The 16584-nt window shown below is 44.5% G+C and overlaps 2 protein-coding genes across 2 annotated transcripts; both read right to left on the bottom strand.

The window, feature by feature from the left end:
* Positions 1-55: 55 nt before the first annotated feature.
* On the bottom strand, positions 56-14693 carry cmtm3 (CKLF-like MARVEL transmembrane domain containing 3). The gene is made up of 5 exons (XM_079282052.1): positions 14480-14693; positions 2567-2722; positions 2328-2423; positions 2057-2177; positions 56-1644 (listed from the first exon to the last, which is right to left on the bottom strand). The coding sequence occupies exons 1-5, from the start codon at positions 14594-14596 to the stop codon at positions 1616-1618; spliced, it is 519 nt and encodes a 172-aa protein (XP_079138178.1). The 5' UTR covers positions 14597-14693; the 3' UTR covers positions 56-1615.
* A 151-nt stretch (positions 14694-14844) lies between these two features.
* On the bottom strand, positions 14845-16369 carry cklf (chemokine like factor). Its single transcript, XM_079292508.1, has 4 exons — positions 16277-16369; positions 15686-15841; positions 15508-15603; positions 14845-15203 (listed from the first exon to the last, which is right to left on the bottom strand). Exons 1-4 carry the CDS (start codon positions 16364-16366, stop codon positions 15093-15095), a joined length of 453 nt encoding a protein of 150 aa, XP_079148634.1. The 5' UTR covers positions 16367-16369; the 3' UTR covers positions 14845-15092.
* Between the last annotated feature and the right edge of the window lie 215 nt (positions 16370-16584).

The raw sequence follows: 16584 nt of genomic DNA, 5'->3' as shown, positions 1-16584 counted from the left end.
GGCTTCACTTCAGTTTATCGTGACGATTTAAATAATTTAAGTAATTTGGACATGATTGAAAATAGCTCACTTTTTTTATTCAAACTTTTTTTCACAAAAAGGCAAAACAGTAAAAAAAAAAAAACATCTTTATATTTCACCAACAATAGTTCAGCAAGTGACCTCCTTTATAAAATGGTGCTGTGTTCAACTTTTTTGGATTTTGTACGGTAAATGGTATGGTTGAGTTTTATAGCTGTCCAGTGAAAATCACGTATCTTCAGTCTCGAGGATTCTGCCTGGACACCATTCAAACACAGAAGTAACACACTCTCCCATAAAGGGCAAACAATGCAGATAATTATTGGATGTAATTGCAACCTTGGAAGTATTTTTCGAACCATTAATATGCCAATTGCTCTCAACAGTTGAAATTCCACATGAAAGTAGAGGCCACTGTTTCATCCATTTTCAAATCAGTGCTGTTGAAACGCTCATGCAGTGCAGTGTGTATATGACATAAACACTCGCTGTGGCTAGTGCGTGTAATTCCTCAGTAGTGGCTGTGGAAGAACTGAACTCAAAGATACTTTTCAAAACAAAAAAGATTCACATATAGGATATCTAGCATTTAACGATATAATAATGCATTAAGGGGCTTCAATGCACTGTTATTTACACGCACACATTGGTTGTAAGAAGCACATACAGTAGACAAACTGAAACGAAAGAGCAGAGAGTCTATCAAACTTTGGGTTCGTCGAAGAGATTTTAAAATGTAGCATCATTTCTGTCACATGCCGACTTTCAAACATGGGTCATTGGGTCATATAAAAACTGTAACGATGCAGAACATATTGTCATGTGGTACAGCAAGCCACAGGAATTCTGTTGAGCCAAAAGTCAAAGTTAAAGGAAGACCGGTAAATATTATCCTCAAACTACAAAAGAATGGACTCTTGTAGAGTTTAGACAATTGGACAGAGGTGGTAACCAGCCAACCGGCAACCAATCTGTTCTTCTATATAGTGTACATGGGTTTTTTTTTTATAGTAATACTAAAAATGTATAAATGGTGACTCACATGCTTCATTATTGGCACACCTAAACATGTATTCAATAATGAGATTAATTTAGTGTTATACTCTATGTTTGTAAATAGGGTCGCAGTACGGGCCCAAAAGTCAATATTAATCTTTATTTCAGATTTAGACATATGCTCCCACATTCAGATCGTGCAAACAGCTTCTGAGAACCCAGTATCATGAGACCCAAAGATTTCCCAGCTTTATGATCTATAAGGTACAAGGTTGGCATTTATATTTTCTCAGAATGCGCTCTTTATACATGTTTGGCTCTCGGGGACTATATGGAGAGTCCCCAACTGCAAATAAATGCACATAATTATTAGAATTAACCAACAAGCAATGTAACCATGTGGTGATTGCTGCACACAGTATCAAAGTAACCTTGTGACACAATTAAAGACTTGCAGATCTTTACAGATGCTGGCTTCATAGTGGAAATTTCTCCTGCAAAGTTAGTTGTATTTAGTTTGATCAAAGTTGTCAGCTGGTCTCCTGGTGGTGCTGGTCTCCTGGTGGTGCTGGTCTCCTGGTGGTGCTGGTCTGCGGTCTCAGTCCGAATCAGAGTCTGAAATCTCATCTAAAAAACAAAAATGAAAACACCTCTGGTATCAGCATGAGTGTGGAGAAGTTACATTAATAAGTAAAACTTTGGTTAGTGTACTGATTTTCGTGCAAACATTTGACTAAAATGTAACTGAAAATGTATAATATGCCAAAAAATGTCATAAAAAGTCAAAGTATAGTATTCCTTAAAATGTCATAGTATAGTATGCCATAAAAATGTTGTGGTACATTATTCCAGAAAAAAAGTCTTAAAAAATAATATAAAAATGTAATTTAAAGTTATACAATAGTATGTTATAAAATTGTCATGAAATTGTCATAGTATATTATGTCATAAAAATGCAAATATGAAAGACATACTGTAGTATGACATACACATTTTATAAAAAGTCAGAGTATGTAAAAATGTGATAAAAAGTCATAACCTTGCTGTCTCGATGGCTCCTCGTTGGACTCGCCTCCTCCTTGCTTCAGGAAAGTGGCCAGCTCGTTGAAGATGAGGTAAAAATCTAAAGCAAAAACGATGGTGGCAATGAACCCAAATATCTGTGAAAAAAAGAAATTTGAAACAGGAACGATTAAAAGCTACAATTTAAAACAACTGAGATGATTCCAGAAAGGCTATTTTTTGTGTTCTTAAAACATAATTAACGGTGGTGTAGGCTATATTGAGATGAGCGTAAAAGTGGACTTTACCCCAGCAGCCTTAGAGGAACCGTCCACATATTTGGATACGGAAATGATCGAGAAGATGAAGAAGATAATGGAGGCAGACACGCATCTTATGAAATCCTTTGAGAGAAAAGCAAGAAACACTATGATTAAGAGAAACTTCATATCACTGTACTATTTTTCTTCTGTCATTATTAAAAAAAGTTTTACAATCATGCATATCGACTTTAAAGTTTTACATTTTATGTGAAAATTGCGCTCACCATAAGAGGCCACATGAAGCCTTTAAACCTCTCATTGAATTTGGTTGAGTAAGCGAATAACAAGAAGAGAGCAGCTAGGAACTCCAGCAGAGGAACCGTCACAAAGGCTGCTGCTGTGGATGCCGCGAAACACACAAATGACACAAAGGACAGTGCCTGCAGAGACGATTAGAGAGAGAAACATATAATGTACAGTATGGGGGGCAGAAACAAAACCTGTATGGTGGCTCACAGGCCAAAAGCAAAAACCTACTGTATTGTATTGCCTTTCTACGTTGTTCTTACCTCATTCATGCAAAGGGCCGCTCTGCCTGCCATGCTCAAAATGTTGTAGTCATAAATAAAAAGCAATACCACATATTAAAGAAACCATTTTACATATTACAATTTTTTTAACACATTTTTTCGAGCCATACAATTGTCATTAAAAGTCATAGTATAGTATGAAAAAAGTTATAAATATTCATAGTATAGTATGTCAAAAAGAGCAATTATTAAGCTATAGTGTTTTAACAAAGTATTTTAATTTAATTTAAGAAAAATGTATTTAACTGAATTGTCTTTGCCCTGCAGCTTTAAATTCAGGTTATTCAGGTGGGAAGTGATGTCATCCAAAAAGCAACAATGTTACATGATACTCTTCTTCTCTTCTTCTAATGAGAGAAATTTGTCTGCAGGGTCTAACGTTATATCTGTGGTTGTTGAAACCACTTGTTTCAGCTCTATTCCTCTCTCTGTGTACATCATTGTTTGGCAGTGAATGAATGTGTTGGGATTCTGATCATATTGGGCTTTTAGTTTTATTTTCTATTTCATTCACATCATTTTGGATGTGAGTGGGTACATTTGCTCAAAAGAGTTGTGCTTTGTCTGGTAGTGGCGGTTCACATTGTCGCTATGACTCTGAACATATGAGACGCACTGGTTTTGACCTGCCCGTGGGAATAAGTAACATATAAAAGTCGGTCCATTCTTGGTTAAAGGCTCAGGTCTCTCTGACCACATTTGTCTTTTTGGAGAATGCCACGTGGGATAACTTCTGACTCACATATTATTCTCCCACTGCTCGGTCTTTCGGCTCGTCTCCCCGTGTGTGTACATCTCACTAGAGTTGGCAAGTTTATCGGAATACACATATTTGATTGGCTGAGTAGTATCACCTGATGGGATTTACAACGCATGCCATTGGTCGGTGTGTTTCCTGGACCGCTGAATGAGTGCCGTAAAGCTGCGCCGGTTAAAATAGAAGCGCTCCGTAAAATGTTTACAATGATCAATTATCAATCGTTTTTAGGTCCAGGGTCCAGACACAACGGCTTCTGGGTCCGGACTCGGATGCGGACTCAAGTGCGATATTCACACACGGGAGAGACGTGGAGAGAAACCCAACAGTCGGAGAACAATGATGTAAACAGAGAGAGGAACCACAATAACCACAGATAAAGCCCCTGCATACAATTTCCTCTTTTTAGAAGATGAGAATGAGAACATTGTATACATGTCACAAAAGTCATGAAAGGTCATACAGTATATCAAAAAGGCATAAAAATGTCATTGTATGATGTGTCCAAAAATTGAATTGTCACTCCGCTTGTGGTGCTCAGATTATGAAAAATAATCAATAATTAAGGATAATAAATATTTAAAGAGTAAAAATAAAACAACTAAATAAATGTATATTGTTATTGGGCTTTGTTTTAGATCAATGAAGAGTTGAGTTACTAAAACCTGTTTCTTTTTGGGATCAAAGATAATTAAGAGCTTTTGAAGAAGTCACTCCTGTCTTGAATTCATATTTAATTAATTAAGTGAGCTGCTTCAAGCAAAAGGCAAATTAATATTTTAAAACACAACTGGCTAAATAAAATGAATCTTCTTTGATCTTCTTCCTCTGAGATAATGTAAAACTGTCCCACAGCTGGAAGTCTGAGGGAATTGCAGTTCTATTTCATCCTTACTGACCGCCAGAGGCAGTGCTTAACACTGAATGTATTCCGTCGCGCGCATGCGCAGGTCGAATATTTATATCAACAAAGTCACGTGTGACCTCGGATGACCACCGTCATCTATAAGTTCCGGTGTCATCCTGAGCTCAGTCCTTTTTTCTTCTCGCGTCGCAGGTTAGCTACCATGGTAGCTTAAACAAGGATGTGTCTACGATCAAGACATATTAGAGCTCGTCGCTGTAGCCTTGTGACTACCGGTCGGAGTTGCGGTTCTCTCGCCCTCCAAAGGCTGCGACGAGCTGTCCCTCTTCGGAGGGAACGGTGTGTTCGCCGTGCGGACATCAAGCCCCGGACTGGTGGACGCCCCTATCATCGGTCGTCACCAGTCTGATAAGGGCAGCTAAGTCGTGATGACAGCAATCGGTAAGATCGATTAACATTGTTTCTATAACAGTTGTTTGTTCCACGGTTGGCAGAGCGCTTCCGCTCTAGTAATCGAGTGGCGCGCTAACGAGAGCGTAGAATTACGCTGTCGGCCCGCCCTTCACAGTGTTACGGCTATCACAGTTAGCAGAGTGTTCCTGCTCAGGCAAACTTTGTGAGACACTAGTCCGCATTGGCGTTGTGTACATGGAGATTTAATCTTTACATCTGACGTAATTCGCAGTTAGCAGTGTCTTCACTCAGGCTAACTTGGATGCTAGCTGGGACTGCGTCCATCAACTTTGTAAACCTTACGGCTGTCACAGTTAACAGAGCGTCCTCGCTCAGGTTAACTCAGTGGAAAACTAGCTAAACAAAGCTGATACTGGGGCTGTAGCCATCAACTTTGTATCCTTACAGCTGTCACAGTTAACAGAGCGTCCTCGCTCAGGTTAACTCAGTGGGAAACTAGCTAAACAAAAGCTGATACTGGGACTGCGTCCATCAACTTTGTATCCTTACGGCTGTCACAGTTAACAGAGCTGTCACAGTTAACAGAGCGTCCTCGCTCAGGTTAACTCAGTGGGAAACTAGCTAAACAAAGCTGATACTGGGACTGCGTCCATCAACTTTGTATCCTTACGGCTGTCACAGTTAACAGAGCGTCCTCGCTCAGGTGAACTCAGTGGAAACTAGCTAAACAAAGCTGATACTGGGGCTGTAGCCATCAACTTTGTATCCTTACAGCTGTCACAGTTAACAGAGCGTCCTCGCTCAGGTTAACTCAGTGGGAAACTAGCTAAACAAAAGCTGATACTGGGACTGCGTCCATCAACTTTGTATCCTTACGGCTGTCACAGTTAACAGAGCTGTCACAGTTAACAGAGCGTCCTCGCTCAGGTTAACTCAGTGGGAAACTAGCTAAACAGAGCTGATACTGGGGCTGTAGCCATCAACTTTGTATCCTTACAGCTGTCACAGCTAACAGAGCGTCCCCGCTCAGGTTACCTCAGTGGAAAACTAGCTAAACAAAGCTGATACTGGGGCTGTAGCCATCAACTTTGTATCCTTACAGCTGTCACAGTTAACAGAGCGTCCTCGCTCAGGTTAACTCAGTGGGAAACTAGCTAAACAAAAGCTGATGCTGGGACTGCGTCCATCAACTTTGTATTGGCCATCAACTTTGTAGCATTACAACGATCACAGTTAGCGGAATGTGCTCGCTCAGGCTAACTCGGTGAATGCTAGTTAGACTAAATCAACATCGAGGTTGTGCCCATTGATGGTTTTTACGCATTACGGCTGTCGAGTTCGCTCCGGCTAACTAGACTAAGCTAATACTCGGTGGGTCCATTGATTGTTGTAAACATTATGGACATATCGGTAGCGGATATCAGTTAGCAGAGTGCCCTCGCTCAGGCTAACTGGTAGCACACCAAGAGTTACAGCACCTGTCCAAGTGGAGAGTGTCCTCGCACTGTAAGGACTGTGGTTTTTTTTGTCCGTTTTCACAGTAGCAGAGTGCTCTCGCTCAAGCTAACAGGTGGGGCACCAATATCTGCAGCAACTATCCGAGTGAAGAGTGTCCTCGCTCCCCTCTCACTATGAGGACTGTTTTCCTGACCTGTTCCACAGTGGCAGAGTGCTCTCGCTCAAGCTAACTGGTGGGACACCAATATCTGCAGCAGCTGTCTTAGTGAAGAGTGTCCTCGCTCCCCTCTCACTGTAAGGACTGTGTTCTTTTTGTCAGTTTTTCACAGTAGCAGAGTGCTCTCGCTCAAGCTAACTGGTGGGACACCAATATCTGCAGCAACTAGCTTAGTGAAGAGTGTCCTCGCTCCCCTCTCACTATAAGGACTTGCCTGGCCTGTTTCCACAGTGGCAGAGTGCTCTCGCTCAAGCTAACTGGTGGGACACCAATATCTGCAGCAATTAGTTTAGTGAAGAGTGTCCTCGCCCCTCTCACTATAAGGACTTTGCCTGACCTGTTTCCACAGTGGCAGAGTGCTCTCGCTCAAGCTAACTGGTGGGACACCAATATCGGCAGCAACTATCTTAGTGAAGAGTGGCCTCGCTCCCCTCTCACTGTACGGACTGTGTTCTGTTTTGTCCGTTTTTTACGGTAACAGAGTGCTCTCGCTCAAGCTAACTGGGGGGACACTAATATCTGCAGCAACTATCTTAGTGAAGAGAGTGGGCTTAGAGAGTGCCCTCGCCCCTCTCACTATAAGGACTTTGCCTGACCTGTTTCCACAGTTGCAGAGTGCTCTCGCTCAGGCTAACTGGTGGGTCACCAATATCCGCAGCGGCTGGCTAAGGGAAGAGTGTCCGAAGGATCACTCGCCACTGACTGCCCCCTGCCTGTTCTCTTAACATTCAGCAGAGCGCTCCCGCTCGGACTGATTTGGAATTCCGCATAAACTAGTGGGACAAGGGTTCCACCAGAATCGCGGCCATGTTAAACTCTCCCGGCTGTAGGACCTGTATAGCTCCTCTTCAGCCGGAGGACGGCCCTGACCTCTTGCCCTGGCAGGGAGAACCCAGGCAGGACCTGCGGCATCACGCCTTGAGCAGTAAGGTCTGCTAGGCTGGCCGAAGTGGAACACCTGATGCGGGAGGGCTACCTCCCCCTGTCAGGGCAGCTGAATCCAGACCAACCTACCCTGGTCATTTGTATGGCGCTTGCACGCCGGGCATACACAGCAGCTGGAACATCCACCTGTGAGTGCCTTCTTCAGGCACCTTCCCGCCCTCACCACCTTTTCTTCCTCCCTCCGAGGAATATCTGAGGGAGTTGCGTGCATGGTGGAGACACCAGGGCTCTCTCCCGCCTTACATCAGACCATGCAGGAGGTGGCAAATCTGGCCTTGCACGTATGCCAGCCAGTTAGACGACTATGGCGTCCATCAGTTTCCCCTGAGGAGACTCTGAGGCCCGATGCCAGGTGCCCTCGACCCAATGTCGGGTCAAAGATGACCTGCTATCCAGGGCTTAGGACACAGCAGCGCTGTGCACCGTATCGACAACTCCCTCTCCCACCTCATGCTTTCCCTCGCAGATTCTCTGCAGCGGGCTACTTCGACGCTTCTGCTCAGTGATGCTTCATTGCAGGCGTTTGCGCTCATATTGAGGGAACATGGATGTATGATGTCCACCCTGGTTCAGACTCGCCGCCAGGTTTGGCTGGCGCAGTCACCCCTATCTGAGACATGTAGGAGGACCCTCCATACTGTCCCAGTGGAGCCTGGTGAGCTGTTCGAGTCAGCTGCTGTACAGGCGCTTCAGCGGACTGTTAGAGCTAGCCAGACCTGGCAGCAGTTCTCTGGTCTTTGCAGGGACATGCCTGCACCCCCAGACCTAGGGGTCCCATTTTTGGCCCACAAGGCCGTTTCTCAGCCTCCAGCTTACCCTAGTAGCGCAACAGGCCTCGGCGTCCTGCTGAGAGGCCGGACCGCTACCTATACAACCCTACTTACGTCCCCGTCCCCCCCGGCAGGGGTGCCAGGAGATGTCTCCAGGCCGGCTGTCAGGGTTCTTTCTCCCATCAGCGGATTTCCAAGGGAGAGTGCTTCACGTCTATCGACGCCTGTTCCCATGGTGCGTCACCACAACTTTCAGTCCTGGGTGCTTCCATTCGGACTCTCCCATCTCCCCATGGGTGTCCACAGTGTGTTACTGCTGTCCTTTCCCCCTGCAATCGCAGGGCGTGAACATACTGCCGTACTTAGACGACTGGCTGACCTAGGTGCCGTCCCGGCTTCAGGCGCCACAGGACACTGCTCGCCTTCTCTCACGTGGCCCGGTAGGCCTCAAGGTGGACATGGAGAGGAGCTACCTGAGCCCTTCTCAGAGCATAACCTTCATTAGGGTGGCCCTATGAGGGCCTGTCTGTCGCCCCAGTGCGGATGGCTGAACAGCCTTCACTTGGATGCCAAGTGGCACAGATACAGGGCAATAATATTATCGAAACAGTGTCTATTCATCTATTCACTATCCCCATGGAGGGAGTGCATATCTGGCGAACAGTGTCCCAGGAACCGAGCCCCAGGGGCTCGGTTCCATTCCACCAGGAGATTGTCACAACAGGTACCTGCCTCTCAAGGCGGGTGCAGGGTGACAGAACGGGACAGCCTGGGGCAGTTGTCTGCTGAAAGACCGCAGGTCCAGGTTCTAGAGCTAGCGCTCGAGCACTTCCTTCCATGTTGAAGGGAAAGCATGTGCTTGTCCGGTGGACAGCACCTCTGCTGTGATTTCTCATGAACTATCGATGGGGCACCAGATCTGCAGAAGTTGCTACGGGGATCACCGTGGCCTTCTGACTTGGGAGGCCCCTCGCCTGACCAGCCTGTGGGCAATGTACCCACCAGGGGAATGGAACAAGGTTGTGGTTTTCCTGTTCTGTTACAAGCCTCCACCAGGAGAGTGGCGGCTGCATCCAGACGTGTCGACCCACTGCCCCCACTGGGTCTCCCTGACGGAGAGGACCAGCCCTCTGGGTCAAGATGCCCTGGCTCACACGTGGCCAGAGGATCTTCTTTATGCCTTTCCACCAGTCCCTCTGCTTTTGCTATCAGCTTGTCAGAGTTCTTCCCCGACAGGAGGGATCTCCTGTCGCAACTAGAGGGTCGGATTTGGCATTCCAATCCCTGCCGCCTTCAATTAGGGGTCACGGGGGGGCCCGACCGGATGCTGAGTGGCTGCATAGAACCAGTCTGACGGACTATTCTGAATGCCAGTGCGCGGTCTACCTGCCTGCAGTACAAGAAACAGGTGGAAGCTGTTCTCCGACTAGTGTGCGGCTCGGAACAAGGTCCCAGTACAGCGCCCCGTGCCTGCTGTACTGAGTTTCTACAGTCTCTCCTGGATAAGGGCCGGTCTCCCCTGCATGGGACCTACCCTTGGTACTGGACAGCTTATGCTTGTCCTTTTGAACCCCTGGCACAGGCGGAGCCTAGATGGCTATCAGCAAGACGGTTTTCTCCTTGCTGTCAATTCAGCTCAATGTGGGGGCGAGCTGCATGCCCTATCAGTGGAAGAATCATGTCTGAGGTGGAACTCAGATGGCTTGGGTGTCACTTTCTGGCCTAAGGCAGTGTTTCTCCCAAGGGGGTGGATACGTTCACATATAAACCGGCCTATCCAGCTGGCAAAGTTGACCCCCCCCCCTCCCCCATCGGGAGAGGAGAGGTCAAGGCTGCTGTGCCCAGTGTGGGCCCTCAGAGCTTATATGGCAGCCACCGCCTGCATAGTCAGTTATGGTGAGCCTAAGAAGGGCTGTGCTCCTTTTTAAGGAAAAAAAGGAAAAACGGCACCTGTCCCACTGGATAGTGGAGGCCATTGCCGATACATACAAGGCGAGCGGCTGCGCTCGGCCATCCGGGGTGAAGGGTCACTACCAAGAGTGTCTCCACACCGAGGGCAAGCCTGAGTGGTGTGCCTGTGGGGGATACATGTGCGGCGGCCTCATGGGCATCGCCGAGCACATTCACCAAACACTACAGAGTTAACGTTGCCGGCCCTCACCCACTGGGGAGGGTTCTTGGCCAATTTTCTCTGCCGGAGCTATAAGGGGTAGTTACTGTGCTTCCTCGTGACTCTTTTGGTATAAGTCATCCAGTGTTAAGCACTGCCTCTGGCGGTCAGTAAGGATGAAATAGAACGAAAGTTACGGACGTAACTACGGTTCTATGAATCCTGGATGACCGCCAGAGTTCTTGGTCACTCGGAATCCCGTGAACTCGCGAGAAGATTCCATAGGACTGAGCTCAGGATGACACCGGAACTTATAGATGACGGTGGTCATCCGAGGTCACACGTGACTTTGTTGATATAAATATTCGACCTGCGCATGCGCGCGACGGAATACATTCAGTGTTAAGCACTGCCTCTGGCGGTCATCCAGGATTCATAGAACCGTAGTTACGTCCGTAACTTTCGTTTCAGGCCCACTTCCTGTAAGGAGATACAGCTGTTAAAAGATAACGTGTTTTCGGAGCGACTTGTACACTGTTACACTGAATCTCTCTTGCTCTCTCTCAGACAAACATGCACGTGCAAGCAAAGAAAAACATAAAGTTGTTATAATGAAAGAGGACGTTCAAAAGTGCTCTTTGTTTGCAACAAGTACGGTAGTTACAATGAAAGTAGCTGAGCCTGCCCTGTGTTTGACGCTTTCCATTAGAAGTGCTGGACAGATTATATCAGCGCAAACGAATGCAAGTCCAGACGCTGTAATCTCAGACAGGCCCGGCCATCTTGTCTTTGTCTCAGTCAGTCATCCTACACTGGCCTGAGGTTGGGAACTCCCCCTGACTGAACCCAAACCACTGCAGCTGCTATTGCTTAAAAATGCTGCTGTGAGCAGCATCCTGTCAGGGATCGATACGATTTCTACATGTTAATTCGAAGCTTTCCTTTGAGTTCCTCAGTAGATGCTCGGGCATGTTTGCTGATGGAGAATAGGGTCTGGGATGTTGGGATGACTATGATGCACTATAAAAATAGATGAGCTGGCATCTCTACATTTTCTTGTATACTGTACATAATCCGGCAAAATAAATCTCACATCAGAAAAGCAACTGTCTGGTGAGTGAGACTGTATTAAGGCTGCAATTAACAATTCTTTTTTTTGATCCAATCATATTTTTGTTGATGCTGTATGAATTAATGGTTTGGTCAATGACAATAGTGAAAACAGTGAAAAATGTCCATCTCAACTTCCCCGGGGCCAGAGGTTACGTTTGACAATCTCTTGTTTCGTCCAAAAGCCAAAGATATAATAATTACATTTTAAAAAAAACACTGAAAAACCTGGACACATTATTTCACGGCAGTTTTGCTTGATATTAATTCAACAATTTTGTTTGTGATGCATTTTCTGACAAATGACTAATTATCATGTAATCGTTTGTTTTGCAAACTCTATAAAAGATGAGCTGCACTGTAACGAACTGTCCTATGAAGTGGGGTCAGATGGGAGAGAGCGTGTCTTCAAAGCATTGCCCTTAAAAGGTATGAGTCTACTGAGTAGGTCTTGAAGGAGGTGAAACTTGCTGTGAGTGCATATGGGGGCTTTTAAACTCACAAAAACATCATAAATCCTGAGGCCACAAACACATTAGGGCTGCATACTGAGCTAAGGATTCTGACAGTACAATCGGTTTACACCGAGGCAGGAGGCACACTTTGCACACATTTACCGCATCATGCACCCTTTATTAACAGCTTGTTTGCATTCTGAAAATATTTCAAACGCTACAAAAAAAATCTTTTTTCAGCAACATTAGGTTTACACCCTGTGATTTCACATTCCTTATTGGGCCTGTTGCTGGCTGCGACTGAGAATCCTAATGAGAAATGCACAGTGCTCTGACACACTGTGGATAATAATGCGTGCTCAGCAGGATCTGTGTCTGACTAATGCTCCCAAGAATGGAAAAGCTATGGGCTGTGTTGACTTTACTCACATCTAACAGTTGACTTCATTAACTGTGAGCTCATATAACACTATCTGTAACTTTAAACTGCATCCAAAAGACAATGCAACTATGATACTATGTTCTGGGACAAAAAGCTTATAGCTACAGTACAGCGAGGAGGTTGCAGTGAAAAGTACAGTACCATACAATACAGTATACCAGGGATGGTTAAAAGGACATGGTTAACTTGTGAAATATGAAGCTAAAACCAAATGAATCCCAATGTACTACTGCTCCACACCAATGAACAGCCATGGAAACTTAAACTCTAGTGTAAAGGGTCAGTTCACTCAAGAAAGCAACATGTAAAAAGTAGTTCCAGTTCGGGTTGGGAGATATGACAGCATAGTGTGAGACAACATCGATTTGTCAACTGTCAGCGATTTCCCCATACTGCTTTACTGTTAGACATCCTTTTTATATCTCTGGTTGTATTGCATCATTTGTACAAAGTTGCAACCTGCGATCAAAGATTGTTTTATGGCAGTTTGGGATTTTTATTTTACTTTGTGATGAAGTCCCTGTCTTGGTCAGGTATTTAATTTGCTGGATTAGCCGAAAATTCAAAGCTATTCTGGTTATAAATGTGTCAATTGATTTTCCAAAAGATATCCTACATCACATACATCAATACAGAAGTTGTCTTTCCATTCTATGGATGTTGCAGAGTAACAGGGACACTGTTTCTGTAATAAGACACTGCTGTTGAGTTTTTAAAATGCAGTTTCTCAATAATGTGAGCGCTTTCAAATTAAATTCCATTCCCCTCCATTGTATTAAAAAACAGATCTCAAAACATGCATGAATAAAACCAAAAAGGCCACATATTACTATCGGTAAATGAAACGGGGTTTTTTTCAGAATTGTGTATTTAAACTGACACTTTATGTCAAAGATAAAAGTTCAACCAAACAAACACACAGCAGGATTTCCTCCAGAGATTAGATTAGCACGAGGTGGTAAAACACAGATGTACCGACACAGCAACAACAACCACATTCATTTCAAATGCTGTCATTTGCAAATAACACCTCATCTCTTTTAACTGAAGCCTATAGGGTCATCTTTCTTAAAGATGTTTTCATGTTCTCTGATTTTAGCAGAGGTTTTGACACAAATGTCCTAAAGTGAGTCGTATCACAGTAAGTTTAAACCAGGTGCACTCTCAACTATATGCACAACAGCACACACTGCTGCTGTAGTCAGTAGAGGCCAATTGCTTTTTTTAGTGTAGTTATACGAAGCATTTTAGCCGAGGGGTGAGGATAGCGGTCACATTGTTGAGTAGTAAAGAGGCTGTATCGTGTCTGTGTGTGTGTGTGTGCGTGTGTGTGCCTGTGTGTGCGTGCAGGGGGCTGCTGAGCTCTGCATTCACACAGAGGACTGTGCTCCAGGCTACATGTTTGGGCCACGGAGTGGAGGATGTGCCTGTGAGGGAGATGACTGCTCTCTCACATGACACTAATTTAAGGGTTCATGCAACAGCGAGACCCTTCCTGTAACAAATGCATGATGCTGGTAATCTCCCCGCCCTCACTACTAACACCACACACAGTCAGTTCCCTGCTTTGTTGAAACCCACTTGAACAGAGAATAAAAAGTAACCACTATACTCTATACACGTTAACATAGCTGATTTTAAATTGGCACAACACTGAGAGACTGAGGCTTATTTAGCTTGATCTCTGACAGCACCGATGGTACAATGGACAAGATAGTTGGGGTGGTCTTCATGCAGTGTGTCTATAATCCAGTACAAATGTGTATTCCAAGTTCTAGAGGTTTACCTCATAGTTGCTTTAACCCCTCACTGCTCCTCCCTTTACTAATGGAAAGCCTGTGACGGACACTGACTGACCCAACTTCAAAATAAAGTTAAACAGTGAATTAAAGTTGTTTCCAAACGTGAATTAAAGCAACACATTGCTGCCATGACGCTTTGAGAACAGCAAATAAAAGTATCCAAAACGTAGCGCGCTTTGGGGTTTTGTGCGTATCTGGCGAAAACAATGGCAGAGTAAGAGTTTCATTTGTTACAGAAGTGATCCCTCTGGTCATTTCTTACCACTTCAGCAATAAGCAGCATTCCTTTCCTTGAGGAGGCGAACTCTTTGCTCGGGAGAACAGAGAGCAGGACATTCTGGCGCGGCCGATTCGAGTTGGGAGCCTCGATGTCTCCCATGGTTGGAAAAATAGATCAACTCTCCCCAAACAAGTACGTAACGTAACAGATTCAAGGCAAAACAACAAAAAAAGATATGCGGATGCGCGAGGCTTCTCGTTGGTGGAAACGGAAACAATGACAGCGCGGAAACGCAGCGCGAGCTCCGAAAAAGCGCAACATCTGCTTTCTCCAGATGTGAAATGCGATGCCCCCCAGCTGCATGCAACACAATCCTGAGCCACTCAGTGGACATATTCAACTCATGGTGTCACAAGGCAAAGGAAAAATGTTTATTGATATTCCATTAAATGTGTGTCAATTAAAAAATACTGAAAAACATCTTTCAGAAACAAGTCGCATTATCAATTTGAATTATTACAACTGGAATCATAACATGCTGAAACCTGATACAAGCTTTGAATCATGAAGTCAATGTGAAAGTAATCAGTAGAAGCTTTGAACTTGTTCATGCTCACATAGCATATACTGTTTTACTTTACTGTAATTGATTCATTCATTGGTTGTCTTGCCTCTGAATTTCGCTTCTCGGCTTGTTGAATGTGATGTTCTTGAAAAGCATGACGCAGTCCACACCCAGCAGCCCAGCTGATATCAAACCAACTATCTGCAAATAAAGAGCAGATTTAAAAATAAATGCACAACATATCGACAACAGTATAGTGTGTGTGTGTGTGTGTGTGTGTGTGTGTGTGTGTGTGTGTGTGTGTGTGTGTGTGTGTGTGTGTGTGTGTGTGTGTGTGTGTGATAGAGATAGAGAAAAGATGAATCTTCAAACGTGATATTGTTTGGTTACAGGACATACATGTAAAATCAATGTTTGGATATTTGACAGCTTTTAGGGGAAAACTACAATCCCAATGTATTTTAAAGCTGGGCCACACAAATTGAAATAAAGAAATATTCCTCACCCCTCCAACCAGTGTGCCTGTGACAGTGTATGTAGTCAATGCCAGCAGGCTCAATACAATAAAGTAGACTGCTGCAAACGCTGAATTAAAAACATCCTGAGAAGAACAGAACAAACACTTTAAAAATGCAAGCTGTACAACAGGCGGAACCTTGTATGTGCTGTAAAACATTACCCACAATGAGAGGCCAAAAGAAGAAGGTCAGCCTTTTGTTGAGTTTGAACACGTACAGCAACAGCAGAAGTGAAGTGATCACAAACTCCAACACTGTGGCTGTAATGTACTTTGGTCTAGATGCTGCAGCGAAACACACTAATGCCACAAACAGAGTCACCTGAAGCCAAAAGAAGAGACACAGACAGGACATTTTTTACTGCTACAACAGAAAATGTTAATTCTAAAACCGTGTCAAATTATTGAACAGTGATATCATGAGTTGAGCTTTTTCACTAAACTTCCAGCATGAGACCAACACTTCAGTTCTTCTGATTCACTCATTGCCTTCCTTCATACGAAAGAGGAACTGAGACTCTCGGCACATGTTGCCACACCACAGTTTTTAATCCAGTCGCTCTTTCAGCCTTTTAAAAGTAGTTATAATAACATTGTTGACTGACATTTAAAGCTAATTTGTGATGCTATGTTGTCGCCTCATGTACTGTATCTGTTCCCCTTTCTAACGTGCACAGGACACGTCTTTGCTCTTTCACTTCTTCTGTTGGAAACTAAAAAAATGTTCAGACTTTTGGAGATGTGCGAATTGTCTCACCATCTCTGCTATTTTCAGGATCCCCCTCTTGGATTTGAGAAAAGCAGTGTCCACCTCTATGGTTGTCATTCTGTTTTGATCCTCTGACATGATTGCTACGATTTCGTTTGCAAAAGACAGCTCGCTCTGTTTCCTGAAACGAGCTATTTCCTTTTAGCTGTAGGAAATGACTGTGTGCAGGAATATGCGCAATATTTTCACACCTACTTGGCACATCTACTGAAACAGATGAACAAGACGACAACTCACAGAGCCATAGAATAATCTCCATCAGTAACCTGTCAAACTGCATGGAGAGAGTTGTGTTA

The sequence above is a fragment of the Melanostigma gelatinosum genome (assembly GCF_949748355.1).
Source record: "Melanostigma gelatinosum genome assembly, chromosome: 2".
NCBI classification, from domain to species: domain Eukaryota; kingdom Metazoa; phylum Chordata; class Actinopteri; order Perciformes; family Zoarcidae; genus Melanostigma; species Melanostigma gelatinosum.
This window is presented reverse-complemented; position numbering and strand designations above follow the sequence as displayed.

Bases quoted from the DNA above. Each gene is read 5' to 3' on its own strand.
- cmtm3 (XM_079282052.1), bottom strand. From the start codon at position 14,596: ATGGGAGACATCGAGGCTCCCAACTCGAATCGGCCGCGCCAGAATGTC. The intron at 2,723-14,479 runs GTAAGAAATGAC...TCGTCTCTGCAG, and splicing joins TGCTGCTTATTGCTGAAGTG to GCACTGTCCTTTGTGTCATT. The intron at 1,645-2,056 runs GTTATGACTTTT...TTTGTTTTTTAG, and splicing joins GGAGCCATCGAGACAGCAAG to ATGAGATTTCAGACTCTGAT.
- cklf (XM_079292508.1), bottom strand. From the start codon at position 16,366: ATGTCAGAGGATCAAAACAGAATGACAACCATAGAGGTGGACACTGCT. The intron at 15,842-16,276 runs GTGAGACAATTC...TTTTGGCTTCAG, and splicing joins TCCTGAAAATAGCAGAGATG to GTGACTCTGTTTGTGGCATT. The intron at 15,604-15,685 runs GTGGGTAATGTT...TGTTCTTCTCAG, and splicing joins TCTTCTTTTGGCCTCTCATT to GATGTTTTTAATTCAGCGTT.